Below are 14,802 nucleotides of genomic sequence, written 5' to 3'. Positions count from 1 at the left end.
ATGAAGCCTGAGAAAATGAACAATTCATAAAATTTCTGACCCATACAACTTACTGTGCTGACACCAGAACACAGCCTATTTTTTAATTTTTGTGGTGTGCAAAGAATGATTTGTTTAGGCTACTGCTGTGAAAGCATTAGATGGCAACATGATCATTGATAGGTTCTAGAATACTATGATTCTATGATCTGGAGCACAGTTGTTTTCCCTGGTTATGAGAAAGTGTACCAAGTCCACCAATGTACCGTCAAGTGGACAAAGACGATGCCTCTTTAGTTCAAGGTCGGTTAACCTTTGATCCACCAGATGTTGCTGGACTACAACTCCCATCGCCCCTGACATCTGACCGTGCTGTCTGGAGCTGATGGGAGTCTTGGGACGATGCCCCCTCCATCTCACCGCTTTCCATCTACCGGTTAGAGCACCAAAAGACGCGGCATTTGTTTACAATGGTGCTGTTTGTGATATGGCTGCAGGCGCCAGAAGCTTCCCGAGCCCTTCTCTCCCAGGCCTCGCCACATTCGTGACTGCTGCGGCTTAAGGAAAGCGGCTGGTTTGCGAGCTCCCAGCTGGAGGTTGGGGGAAGGGGGGGGGGTGAGAAGGCAGCAGGCTCTGCAAAGGCCCGGCCGCGCCTGGTTTTGCCTCTGAGCAACCCCGGGGTCCTCCGCCTTCTCCCCGGTTCCGCGCACGCTTCCAGAGCTAGCTATGGATTTGCACTGAACCGGGGCGCGGATCAGTTGGACGTGAGCGGGAGCATGTGCGAGCAAGCAGGCAGCAGAGGACTGCAGATGCGCAGTCGGGGGAAAGAGGAGCGGCGGCCGGAGAGAGGCGGCTTGCGTCGTTTCTCCCTTCCGCGCTGGCTGAGGCGAGCGAGGCCGGCAACTTTGCGCTCGCTGCCTTGCGCGTCTCGAGGGCCAGACGCCGCGCTCTCGAGCAGCTGCTCCCGCCGCCGCTGCTGTTTTCCAGCCCGACGACGCAGCTCCTCTTTCTTCTTCTGCTTCTATTTGTTTACAACCGGGTGACATCACTCCTCCCCCGCGCCCCTCCGCTCCGAACGCGACGTCACAATGGTGCGATCCCCGGATTGGCCGCGGCGGGTTCTCAGCCGCCATTGCCGCCCGGACGTGGTTATAAAAGGCGGCGCACGCACAGCCACTTCCTTCGTGCCTCGTAGAAGGAGATGCTGGAAGTGCCTGCTAGTGCAGCCGCCGCGGCCGCCAGCCTACGTCACAGGGAGGCGGCTGAGCAGGGGGGCCTGCTAACTTAAAAGTCCCTTGAACTCGATCGCTCCGTCCCCCTTCTAACCCGCTTCTTTCTCGCCTGCTCTCTCGCCTCCTCCTCCTCCGCTTCCCATCCCCCTTTGAGGCGGCCCCTTGTGCGCCCACCGTGCCCCCTTCTACTCAACGCCCGGAGCTGGCTACCCCTTGCCGCCTCCATGCATCCTGCCCTTTACACCCGGGCCAGCATGATACGCGAAATCGCCGCGGCCGTGGGCTTCATCTCCAAGTTCCTGCGCACCAAGGGGCTGATGAACGAGCGGCAGCTGCAGACGTTCAGCCAGAGCCTGCAGGAGCTGTTGGCAGGTATGGGGCGGCGGGGGGGGGGCAGCAGAGGGGGGTGGGAAGGGAACGATTTTAAGTATTTATCTCTTCTCCGCCACCCGCCTCCTCCTTATCTCCCCGCTTTTCTAATGCTGCCTCATCCGCCCTCTCCAGGTTTCTCTTTCCATCGCACCATTTGGAGGAGCGGGGATCGCTTCCTCGACTGCATACTTTCTTTCTGTGGTGGTGGTGGGAAGGGTGTTCTGGAGTTAATGACCTCCTGTAAAATGTGCCGCAGAAAGAGATGCATTTCGCATAAGACCAGAAAATGGCTCTCTCCCTCCCCCCGCCCCCCACGCGCTTTCAAAATTCGGGATTCACGAGATTGTAGTGCGTTGTTTTATAGTACTATCGCAGTAACGGTTCCTTCGTGCTGTCCCGTCCAGAGGGGCGCGGGGGTGGCACGTTTCCCCCATGTATGTTCAGCTGCGTGCCTGGAAAGTCCCTTCCTTCCCTGCCTTCCTCTGTTCCTTCTTCAGTGTTTGTACTCAAGTTCACGTCATGCAGATTAGTTCTCCTCCCCCCACCCCCGGCCACACACACACACACACACACACACACACACACAAAACCCAGACACCAATCGCACTTTTACGCAGTTATGGAAATAAAGGCGGGGCGGCGCTATTCCCCGCCCACCACAGTGGTTATTTGTTTTAGATGATGATTCGAATCCACATGAAGGTGATTTGGGTTGAGGTTCGGTAGTTATTGAACTAATTGGGTACATAGGAGTTACTTTGCACAGCTGTTAGTATAAACGCGTGAAGGTTTGTTTATCCCGCTCATCTGCATCCTTTTGCTTTTGGGGACAGACACAAGCGGCCATAAGCTGCGCGTTTGTCTCTTTCGGAAGGAAAAGCTCCTTTGCAGGAGGAATCGGTTTCCTATTCTGGTCTGCGCTGGGTCAGAGGGTGGTCCTATCAGCTCTTTGTGTGTTCTGTGCCCCTCATTTGGAGTCCAGGGGGGGTTGCTGTAGCCTTAATCTTTTCACATTTGGAGACTTAGAATCCTATTTATTTTTCTTCCTGGTTTCTTAGGGAAGGGGTTTTTGTCAACACTTCATCTCTGTGGCAAGGCTGTGGTAGTGAATAGTACCGTTTACCCTTTCCTGCTCATTTGGGGGAGTTCTTCGCTGCAAACACACATTTACATGGAAGCAAGACCCAATGAACAGAAAGAGGACTTGTTTCTACGTAAACATGTGTGGGATTGTGCTGCTAGTGTCCCTTTTCTACCTCAGCTGTTCTCCAAGCTGTAGTGGTAGCCCTTTTCCCTTCTCTCCCTTTGGTGGCTGCTGCAGGGGCATAATGCCATGCTAATTCCTGCTGCTGCTTATCCCACAACACACAGCTGCCCCTCATTTTCTTTTCGCTTTGTCTTAGTGTGCTTTCCCTTCATTGTACTAAGACAAAGAAATGCCAGCAAGGAGATTGTAATGTAGTAATTCAGTATGATGTGGTTAGGTTCTGTGTGTACATTATAAGGCTGGGTCCAAGATGCTCCTTGAAGTACATTTATCATAACAATAAAACAACCTACATTGGACTTGGCTATTATTCTTTTGCATATATTTTTTTTAAAAATAAATAACCCCACTGTTTCTAAACAGTAAAAATGGTTCGGAGGAAGAAACAGCCCTTCTAAAGAAAACGACCATCTGACCATCTTATTGGATTAAATGCATCTTACTCTGAGTTGCATACTTGGAAAGGCTCCTAAGCACAGTTCTGGAAATAATAGATAAATAAAATGATGGGTAGCATTGGAAGATTTTAGTTAAAGCAGTTTAACCTAGTGTAACAAGATTCCTGTTCTAATGTAAGAGCAAATGTTGTCCCGCTGAGAGTAAATACCTAATCCATACATGTAAACATATAAGGATGAGTCCAAATTTGAGCAAAACATTAAGATTATTGAGGGAAATGTCAAAAAGTTCATTTTTTTCAAAAATCAGTCACCCAGTGTGTTTCAGTAATAATAGACTCAAGAGATAGCAAACCAATTCTAAAAAAGAAATATGCATAACTTGCCTATCCCAATTGTTAGGAATCCAGAATTCTGGAAAACTTATAGCCAAACATAGGCGGTGTGACACAGTACTTAGAGCACCTCTTTGTTTAGCACTGCAGGCAAGGTTCCACTTCACTCGTTAGAATTTCATATGTGCATATTCTTATTTGCTTATGGAGAAGGTTGCACAAGTCTCTGTGAAATGTTGCACACATCAGGAAATAGATTTTGTGCTTATTTCAGATGTGTATGGCACATCTGAAAAAAGATTTGGGGAAATATTACTGCATTACAAACTACACATAATGAAACTGTGAAAAGAGGCCTTTGGATATATACTCAAGATTCTCCCCCCCCGACCCCCAAACTGGTTTTATTGCCCTACTTTGAGGTGTCTGTGTGCCCAATTACATGTTTTTCTCACCCCCATTTGTGGAGGGTATCATTCAGTACTGATTTTATACATTCATAGGCTGTTAAATGTGCCTTTAGCTGCAATGAGCAAAATACTTGGTTTCTGTTGAGCCTGCCATTACTTTCCAGGCCATCGAATATTATTCTACATTTTTGCATCTATGTCGTATTTCTCTCTCTCTCTCTCTCTCTCTCTCTCTCCCCCCCCCCCCCCCCGGTGCTCTTGTTCTAAGCTACCATTTTCAAGCGCAATAACACGACTACACACATTGGTTATCTGAAGAGCAAAGTATGATCTTTTGTTGCTTTTCATTTTGTTCTGTAGAACACTATAAACACCACTGGTTCCCTGAAAAGCCGTGCAAAGGATCGGGCTATCGCTGCATCCGGATCAACCATAAAATGGATCCCTTGATTGGGCAGGCAGCACAACGAATTGGACTCAGCGGTCAAGAACTGTTCCGGCTTCTTCCAAGTGAACTCACTCTCTGGGTCGACCCTTACGAGGTATCCTATCGCATCGGAGAGGATGGCTCAATCTGTGTGCTGTATGAAGCCACACCAGCAGGAGCTAGCCAAAACAGCACCAGCATGCAAATGGTAGACAGCAGAATAAGCTGTAAGGAAGAACTCCTCTTGGGCAGAACCAGTCCCTCCAAGAGCTACAATATGATGACTGTATCAGGTTAAGATAATAGCCTATGGATGGATCATCTTATAATGGATGGATAAAATTTGGTTTTTACTTTGGGTGGGCTCCTCTGGGGATGGATTATGGAATTTAAACCATGTCACACCTGTGAAGACCTGGCACAAGATAGAATGGTAAACTTTTATTTTATAGTGGCAGTGCCATAGTTTCGACAGTACCTTTCAGTGATTTAAATAGCCTGTGAGTAAAGATGATTGCTTTATTTCCTAAGGTGTGAAGTTGTCCAAGGAAGGCTGCAGTTTTCTCCCAGATGTCTTGCTTAATTTTTTTCCATTTTTTTTTTGAAAAAACATCAGTTTTCAGCCTAAAGCTATAGCTATAAAATTTATTCTCTGCAGTAAATGTTGCAGAGTAAATTTGCACTATTGACATTTTTAGGGAAAAAAATTGTTAACATTTTTGGCAGCTCAGTAACAAGACTTGTTATGAACATGGTAGTACTGGAAATTTTATCTGACAAGACTTTTACCTAGCACTTAACAATCTGTATAAACTGTACATAAGTCACACTTGGTGAGCATGAACTGGGGGAAATGGTCAGATCTCTGTATATTGGCCTTCAAAGTAGCAAGAGAGCAGGATCTGCTATGCCAACAGGCTTGAGAGAGACCATATAAAGACACTGTCTGAACTGTGGTGTGTTTTACCAGCCAGCTATCTGTACATTTGCTAGCTTGTAGTTTTCTAAGACTGAGTAAACCTCTTATTTTTAGAAAGTGGAGGTCTGGTTTGTAATTTCCTTGTACTTAATTGGGTAAAAGTCTTTTCCACAAACCACCATCTATTTTGTGAACTTTGTTAGTCATCTTTTTTTCTTTTTTTTTGGTAAATTATGAACTGGTGTAAATTTGTACAGTTCATGTATATTGATTGTGGCAAAGTTGTACAGATTTCTATATTTTGGATGAGAAACTTTTCTTCTCTCTATAATAAATTGTTTCCTATCTTGGCATTTTAATTTAATCTCTTGTCGTGCTTGCATAGGATCAGTTTAAATTATTTTTAGTCCTAGTGGACTTTTGTAAAGGATGGGAGCACTTGAGCTAGGGGAGAGCTTGATAAAAGTTTTGGATGGAAGAAGAGGATCATTGGGTATAAATGTTTGAGGAGCCCAGACCATACATTAATGTATCACTTTTAACACCTTTAAAAATGGGCCATAACGTGGAAATAATGCAAGGGTCCAATTATTCCTAAATATGAGGAAAACATGCAGAACAACCAACAGACATGCAGAACAACCAACAAACGAGCAGTGAATAAATCCAGCGGATCAATGTTTACATGGTTTTCTGATGAACGAGGAGCTAGCAAACCATTAAAACAAGAAAAAATAAAAATAAACCTCATTTCCAACTTGACGGATGCCCAGCTCAATTGGTATTTACTAGGATCAATGTCACACAGCCCTTAGGAGCAGGTTAACCACTCAACAGAAAGGTTGATTGCCTTTTGCTTTTCTTCAAACACAAGATTCTCTTAGAGTTCAGTGAGATGGGATCCAGCAAAAGGTATGTATGTGTATGTTTTTCTTTCCCAATGATAGCAGGTGTTCTGGTGCTGGCCTGATGACACTAAGGCAGACATCTTAGGCACTTTGCTTGGAGGTAAGCAGGACTTCCAAGTAAATGTGTAGAACTGGGCCGAAAGTCTGAATTTATAAACTTGTAAATAGAGCTTGTATCCTGCAAGTTTATATCCTTTTCCTGGCTGCTGATGCAAATGGCCCTTCCCCTAGTCCATGGCTGGTTTCAGTACCTGTCTCATCCATCTGCGTCCATCCTATATGGCTTGGCACACTGCTAAAGTATTTCCTATTGTGGGAGGTTCATGTTGTATGATGTGCCTGCTAAATCTAAAAAATGTCCCATTTTAGGGCTAGTAATCTTGGATTATCTCCATACCAAATTGTTACTTTATGACTTAGATGAGGGATGGGGGCAAATCTGTCTCTCCAGATGTTGTACTACCACTGATAATGCTTGTAGATGATGATAGGAGTTACATCATCTGGAGGACCAGAGGTTCTGTTCCTGTTTCAGACGTACCCTAACAATATTGATCATAACACTGTGGGAAGTCCAAGGTTGTTTACATTAGGAAATCTATTAGCTTGGATTCTGTAAGCAATAGGCATAGTCCTAGCTTCTGAAATTATCCACCCTCTCAAAAAAAATTTAAAAATCAAACGCTGAAGGGTGGTCTGAACTCCCACAGCTCATCATTTGATACATGTGTAACTTGCTTTCCTCAACTTTCCTTCAGTTTCTAAGTGGTGGAGAATGTGTTGCCCTCCATACGTCGCTGGACTAAAGTTCCCATCGTCCTGATTATTGGTCATGCTGGCTGTGGCTGATGGGAAGTCCAGTCTAGCAACATCTGAAGGGCCACGTGTTCCTGAACCCATTCTAAGTATTGAGGAAATGCCATAGCCATCCGTAGAGATGATGCACTTCAGCTTCTTGGCTGAGGGTTATTGTTCACTTAAGCACTACATGAATGCCAATTATCCATGGCCAAGCTACGCTGGAAAGCAAGTTCCTAAGCACCTGTAGAAGCTGAATTATGACATGAGCTTGAAAGAGCTACATTTCCATGATCTCGCACACAACTTTTCATTAGCTTTAAAATGCCCACACAGCCTGGTCCTTTCCAGTAGTGTATTATTTCTATAAAGCTCTACTGATTTTAATTGTAGGCAACAGTGAGTGCCACTCTTTCCTAAGCAATTAATAAATTAATTTCACTTTACCTGAAGGTCATAGTAAAATTGGGCTAGAGCGTTACGGACTTTTCGTATAGGGAATGAACACTGTCACATACTTGAGCCTTTGGGCCTTCATAGGTCCAGCTTCCTATGTGCTTGTCTTGAAGTGTAATTATTATCAATATTTTTTTTTACATTTTTTTTTTAAATGTTGGCATTTGTCTTGGCAACCCTTTTTTAATTTGTGCATGGGTTTTAGTTGCTAAGTAGGTCAGCTGCTAGGGGGAAAAGGTGCTTTTCTGATAACACTGAAGACAGCTGCTTTATGTAAACAGTTTGCATCTTCGGTGAGCCAATGCTTGCTCTGAAACCTTACTTATTCGAAACAGCTTGAAAGATTGCAAATATGTGGTTGCACTTAAGCAGAACACATAACCCCTTTTGGAAAAAAAGTAGTAATTGAAAGTACATTGACAGTGGTTTCCTGTGACTGAAATACTATTTTGTTTTGCAGCTTCCTTTTTTTGCGCACGAAAGACTTGCAGATGCAGCTCTGCTTGATCTAGCATGCTTATGCTTTTCTCTTTGCTTTTTAACCAAGCTTTGGAACCTGAAGCATTTGGTTGCCTTCATGACGTCCGTTCTGGCAGTCATGGAAGCAATATAAGTCTCGTCTTTTGTCAGGTTGGCTGCTTGTACACAGTGGCTGCTACACCTGCTGCAGGAGGCTTATTTGTGATACTGAATTTGGAGCAGGCCCTGTGTGATGGCTAACATTTTGAATCCTTTTAAGGCTTGGGTGACTTTGTTCATGACCCTTGTTAAGAGCTTTTGCATAACTTGTAGAGCTGACCCTCACTTTGTCTCTCACAGCTTGAGTAAATATTCCTCTTGACTACAGATCTTACTAGCAGCATTTTAAAAAACCAGTAACAAGGCATTTGCATTTAAAACAAACAGCTTTTGAGACTGTCAAACTATGTGGTGTATAGTTGCACAGAACCTAGTCAACCACAGGAAAAGCTCATCTGTTATGCTGAAGAGTAGTGCCATCACTATAAAACTGACTTTTGGACCAAACATTAGCAGAATAGTATAATTCTAACCTGCAAAGTTTGTTGCAGTGCAGTCTTAAATTGATCCTTCTCGCAGGAACACTGAGTAGTAGACTGCTGTTAACTTCTCTCAGATGCAGAAATTCATTTTTAGAGGAAGCTTATTAACACAAGGTGACCCAGCGACTTCAGAGCTGAGGGAAATTGTGAAATGAAGTTGTGCAGGGATAGGTAACATGGAGCCCTCCAGGTGTTGTTAGGCTACTACTCCCATAAGCCACAGCTGGCATATGTTTTACTTAGCCAGATGACTATATATACATAAATCTTCATACAAATACAATAGTTCTAAAGGAAAAGTCATACTTTATTTCTAGGTGATGGGAGCAGGCCTAGCCTTAGAGGTACCGATTTTCTCACATAGGAGAGTGTTATAAGGTGACACCAACTGTAGTTTTTATATATCTGCTTATAGTAAAAAATAAATATGTGGCTGATAAATTGGACCTTGTTTTCAAATCAAATAAAAACCCTTTGATCAATTGGCTAACCAAACATGGCAGTCCTAATAACAATCTGTGTTCAAAATTCAGTGACGATCTACCCCCTACTTCTTGTTTGACTTCAGAGTCAGTTTAAGGGTGCAATCCTATACACACTTAACCTGGGAGTGAGTTGCATTATATTCTGTGCAGACGTGTACAGGATTGAACTGCACATGTTTTTGGCAGAGTAAATAAAGCATCCTGTTATGCTTTTGAGGCCATTGCTGCTCCAGCTCACTCTAGGTGAGACAGTTGCTTGTTTTGCTGCCTCATGAACATAAGAGACAATATTTGTTTTTTTAAAGACTTATTCAGTCAATGGATCAGTATTTAGTTTCTAAGTGGTAGCCTTTAAAGCAGAATTGGGCGTCTTCCATATGTTGTTAGAACCCAATGATATAGATAGCGAGATATCAAATTTTATTGTTTTTCAATATCAATAAAAATTCCACAGGTAAAGAAAAAGAATAAAATTCAACTGCTATCTGCTTCATCCAGCCTGTGCAATGTTCAGAAATGATAAGTTTTGTAGGTTCTCCACTTGCCTTAAAGCATTAGAACGCTTACCCTACCTAACATCTTTTTGGAAAATGATATTAAATATGTCCTTGTGAGGTAGCAGTGGATATTTAGACCACAGAATGTTAGATGACACAGTCTTACCAGACTTTGTGCAGGGCTAGAGGACAAATTATGACACTTCTGAAATGTCCATTATGAAGGGAGGTGACCTTCCTTAGCCACTCTCAGCTAAAAGCTGTGGTTATGGTTTTTTTTCACAGCTAAAACTTCAGTAATAGCCTATCCTTTCTCATAAACACAGGTAACTGCCAGAAACAAGTCAGTTTTAGCATCTCTGTGTTTGGATGTGTAATACATCTCTTGCCAATTGAGACTTCCAGGCAGTTGAGGTAACTAAGAGGCCTGCTGTTTCTGATGCCAGTGCTCAAAATGGTGACTCACCTCTTCAAACGAGAGTTGGGCTTAGAAATGGTTTGAAAGCAAAAGGCATTTTTTTGAGTTTCGTTTACAAAACACTCGCTTTAGTTTATCAGCCTTTGAAATACCCGGCCCACTTTAATGTTTTCTTTTGATCCAAGCCCTAAATTTTAGGGTTCTAGTGAAAGTCTCTTTCTCTGTTCAGCTCAGCCTACTCTGATTTTGGTCTCGAGGGAGTTTTTCTTCCTCCCCCCCCCCCCCACTTTATGGCCAAACAGCTTGCCACACATTTCCAGGCAGAAAATTAGGCTCAACGCATGCTGAAGGACAAGTAGTCACTGTAAGTGATTGAGAATTCATTTGATAGCGTGGAATATGTATCTTGATTTGTAATCTCTGGAAACTGATCCAGCAGTTGCTCTTTATCCAGGCTGAATTAATCCTGAATAATAAGCATTTAGAGTTTTTATAAATGCCCTCTAGACAGCACACAAAATAATATTTTATCTTAATAATACCTCTCAAATCTGTGGTGTGTGAACTATTATTCCTTTTTTATGTATTTTATACAGAAGTCACTGGGAGATTAGCTCCTCCATATTCATGCAATTGTGAATGTGAATCCTGAGGAACGAAGTCACCGTGTAGTGACTAGTTCATTTCAAAAAAATAGTTGTTGGCCTTTCTGGACGCAGCAGGAACAACTGTACATCGACCATTTCCCCAGGTCTGCAGTCCACAGTTTGTTTGCTTTGTAGGACTTTTGTTCACTCATCATTGCTGCAGTTCATAGTTGCAGGTTCTTTGGTGTATAAAACTTGGCCTCTAATGAACTGGCAATGTTATTGATGCGGCATAAATAACTTATCAGGACTACAAGAGTTTGTAATGAGGAATTAATAGGAACTCTGAAGAAAGTACAGTGTTTCCTGACTGCTAATTATGACTTTTCCACTCCCACAAATGTGATGCTGCATAAAAGCATCAAGGCAGAAGGGCAAGACTTGCAAAATCAGTGAAATGGACAAGCATACAGCTGGGTTCTAGGTGAATTCTCTCTTTGCCATGGTTTCTTGAAACTAATCAAATTTCCACTTTGTGTCACTCTCATAGGACGCTATGGAAAAGTTTAAAGTATGTTAAGTGTACAGTTAAGAGTTTGTGATTTACAAAAATAGATTGTAGGGATAAATAGCCAGACCAAAAGCAATAAGAAACTGTGATTTATTAATGTTTAAACTTGTGACAGAAGGTTTTTTGTTTTTTGTTTGTTATACCTACATTCCAGGGTGGTAGCAAGGTCGTGTGAGAAGCAGGATATTAAACTAGCAGCTTTAAAATATTATTTATTTTATGAATCGATTCCCGTAAAACATCCCAAAGCGATTTGACAATTGAAATGTCAACAATAAAAACACACATAAAAACAATTTAAAGTCCAATACAGATACAAACATTGGATTTATACCCTAATTAGTAATGTAGCAACCACACTGTATACACGGGATCTGGGGGCGCTTGGGTGCAAGGTGACTTTTACAACCAATAAGGTCAGATACTGTTTAGCTTTGTTAGATATGGAAACAGAAAGCAAGCTGCAGCTGCACACATATAAGCAGTTATCCATTGCTAGACCTCTGTTCAGGCAGACCCATCTGCTCAAAACATACAGTTGAAAAATGTCAGCATGGAATGCTCTTAAATTTAGGACAAAGCTAATTTGCCTTTAGGGACGCGAGTGGCGCTGTGGGTTAAACCACAGAGCCTAGGACTTGCCGATCAGAAGGTCGGCGGTTCGAATCCCCGCAATGGGGTGAGCTCCCGTTGTTCGGTTCCAGCTCCTGCCAACCTAGCAGTTCGAAAGCATGTCAAAGTGCAAGTAGATAAACAGGTACCACTCCAGCGGGAAGGTGAACAGCGTTTCCGTGCACTGCTCTGGTTTGCCAGAAGCAGCTTAGTCATGCTGGCCACATGCACCGGAAGCTGTATGCCGGCTCCCTCGCCCAATAAAGCGAGATGAGCACCGCAACCCCAGAGTCGGTCAGGACTGGACCTAATGGTTAGGGGTCCTTTTACCTTTACCTTTAATTTGCCTTTGGATTGTGCCCATTGTATCTTAACACATTTTAGTTCCAATGCTACTATCTTCCTCAGGCCCAGCCCACCCATAAGGTGACTGCGTCAGGCGGCAGGATCCACAGGGGCAGCAGATCTTGATGTAGAGCTTTATTCAAGGCCGGCCCACCGATGAGGCAAGGTGAGGTGACTGCCTCACGTGGCAGGATTCATCGGGACAGCAGATCCCAATGTCAATCTTTCTTCCCCCTCCCCTTGTTCCTGATGTAGCTCTTCCCTGTCGGGGAGCGGGTGTTATTATGAATGGTTTCGAATGGTTTATGTCTAGTGGGCACAGTCCCAAGAACTGTCTGAGGCATGCTCTACTGCTGGTAAAGCATATCAGCTGTATTGTATCTGGCTTCTCATATCATTAGTCAAATATAATATCTAGACAAAAATAAGTTTAAGGAAGATGTTGAAGTTTTAAGCAGCTTATTTCAGTGCAGTAGCTTCTTGGGTTCTTGTTAATCATGGCTCTCTTTTGGGTGCATGGATGTCTCTAAAAAATAATTGTCCTCTTCCTGTGGAACTCTGAATGCAAGTAGGAATAGTGTATCTGTGACATTATACCACTTCCCAGGCATTAGATTTTTGACTTTGCAGAATCAGCAAGACATATGAGTTTAGGTACAGTGTATGCGCAACCATCACACATGCATTAGGTATTCATTTGCCAGTGTTTGAATTAGGCCTCAGCAAGTGAACAGCAGGGCATTTTATAAAAGGTGAACTTCAGCAGCAGTATAAGGCTGGGACATTGTGTGTGCTTGTTCACAGTGAAAGAAACTTCTGTCTTCTAGTAATCATCCACTTGACCTCTAATCCTTCAACTTGTTTGTGTACCCTTTTACAGGTATTTGGCTTTCTGTTTGGGTCATGGCCTTTCTTAACACCTTTTCCTCTCAAATGTCAGCATTTGACCTGTCGTCTCAGCTTGTTTGACGTAAACTAGAATCTGGATTGTTTTATTCTTATGATGCTTTGTTTTCATTCTTATAATATTGAATCAAAGCAATTATTTATACTGTACTTACTATAGATAATACTTTACGTTCATCCAATTCATCCTGGGAAATAGGCAACTGTTATTTCCCAGTTTGCATAATGGCAACAGAACAGAATATGATTCGGTGTGAGTTTGTGGCTCAGCGGAGGTTTGGACTCCGATGTATTTACAACTTCTATCACAATCCTTCACAGGTTCTTGACAAGTTGGTAATAAAATTGGCATTTGTACCACATTGTATTTTAACTTGGTTTGCATTTGGCCTTTCTGACTGGTCATGGAAATAGTTTTACCACAAACTCAGATAATTAAATATGTTTGTTAAAATGCTTTTATTCTGTCTTCCCACCCATAACAGAAAGTAGCTAACAACAAATCAGTAATAAGGTACTTCAAGATAAGAATACAAAATAGCAGTGCCAAGCAATAAAAACAAACAATCATAAAGTGATAGCTCATAGGACAATTCAGTTGCCATGTAACTTGAATTCATGCTGCAATGGCAGTGTTATAGGCAAGCATCTGAAGATGGGCAGGGGAGAAGTAACAAACATTCCTGGGTTAAGGAGCTCCATAGCTTGGCTCTACCACCAAGAAGGCCCTGCCAAACATATCAGCTCAATATACCTCAGTTCATAAGGGGGGGATACAGAGCAGGAACTCAGTTGAAGGGGAATGGAAGGTTCCTGTGCAAGGAGTCACTTCTTAAGATACCATGCATGGCACTTTAAAGAGTATAAAATCCCAGGCTCCTACCCTGAGGACCTTACAGTCTATAATTTGAGATAGGAAACCACAGAGGCATAGGATGGAAGCTGAAGCGGGATCAATAGGAGAAAAGAATATTAAGTTTATTTTATTAGTATAGTTCAGGCATCCCCAACCTGCAGCCCTCCAAATGTTTTGGCCTACAACTCCCATGATCCCTAGCTAAGAGGACCAGTGGTCAGGGATGATGGGAACTGTAGTCCAAAACATCTGGAGGGCCGAAGGTTGGGGATGCCTGGTATAGTTGTATCACACCTTTCTACAAGAAGCTTAAGGTGGCATCCACGTTTCTCTCCCTATTTCATCCTTACAACCACCTTTTTAAGGCAGGTTGGACTGAGAGATGGTGATTGGCTCAAAGTTACTCAGTGAGCTTCATGGCTGAGTGAGTATTTGATCCCTGGTGTCCCAGATATTAGTCCAACATTCTAGCACTATACCATATTGGCTTTAAGTTAAATATACCTAGACTAGACTTGGTAGCAGGGCCTGGGAAACTACTATTGCAATGTGTTCTGGGTCCATGGGGCTGTATTTAAAGGGTTTGGAAGCTTCAACTGAAGCAGAAATATCACCACCAGATTGCTGATAGGAATTGATTGACCAATACCAGACTAATACTCCTCAGTCAATCTGCACTGGTTCCCCGCTCAGTTTAAGGTGCTAGGTCTTACCTTTAAATATCTAATCACCTTGGGCCTTGGGTACCTTAAGGATGGCCTCCTCTGTGCTCTCTAGGTACAAAATCTGAGATCCTTCTCCATGTGCTTCCACAGTCTGGGGCCAATGATGTTGTCTTGCAGTGGCAGCAGCCTTAAGGATTCACATTTACAGGGAGGCCCACTAGCCCCAATTTTGGGTGTTTTCATGAATCAGGCAGCAACCTGGCTTTAAGAAGGCTCTTTTGGATTCAGCTAATCTTTA

General features: G+C 43.1%; 1 protein-coding gene and 1 long non-coding RNA gene across 3 annotated transcripts in view; both read left to right on the top strand.

Annotated features, from left to right (window-relative positions):
* The first annotated feature begins 1,155 nt into the window (after nucleotides 1-1,155).
* On the top strand, nucleotides 1,156-5,698 carry BTG1 (BTG anti-proliferation factor 1). The gene is made up of 2 exons (XM_028746690.2): nucleotides 1,156-1,583; nucleotides 4,354-5,698. Exons 1-2 carry the CDS (start codon nucleotides 1,436-1,438, stop codon nucleotides 4,716-4,718), a joined length of 513 nt encoding a protein of 170 aa, XP_028602523.1. The 5' UTR covers nucleotides 1,156-1,435; the 3' UTR covers nucleotides 4,719-5,698.
* A 1,942-nt stretch (nucleotides 5,699-7,640) lies between these two features.
* LOC114606054 (uncharacterized) overlaps nucleotides 7,641-14,802 on the top strand; it is a 213,357-nt gene continuing 206,195 nt past the window's right edge. The window contains exons 1-2 of one of the 2 annotated variants that reach the window (XR_013394366.1): nucleotides 7,641-10,326; nucleotides 12,141-12,243. This is a non-coding gene — a long non-coding RNA (uncharacterized LOC114606054). Of the gene's footprint in view, nucleotides 12,244-14,802 lie in introns of both variants that reach the window. The other variant, XR_013394365.1, reaches the window with a different exon arrangement.

The sequence above is a fragment of the Podarcis muralis genome, chromosome 10 (genome assembly GCF_964188315.1).
Source record: "Podarcis muralis chromosome 10, rPodMur119.hap1.1, whole genome shotgun sequence".
In the NCBI taxonomy this organism is placed as follows: Eukaryota; Metazoa; Chordata; class Lepidosauria; order Squamata; family Lacertidae; genus Podarcis; species Podarcis muralis.
The sequence above is the reverse complement of the archived record's forward strand: the minus strand, read 5'-3'. Positions and strand labels throughout refer to the sequence as shown.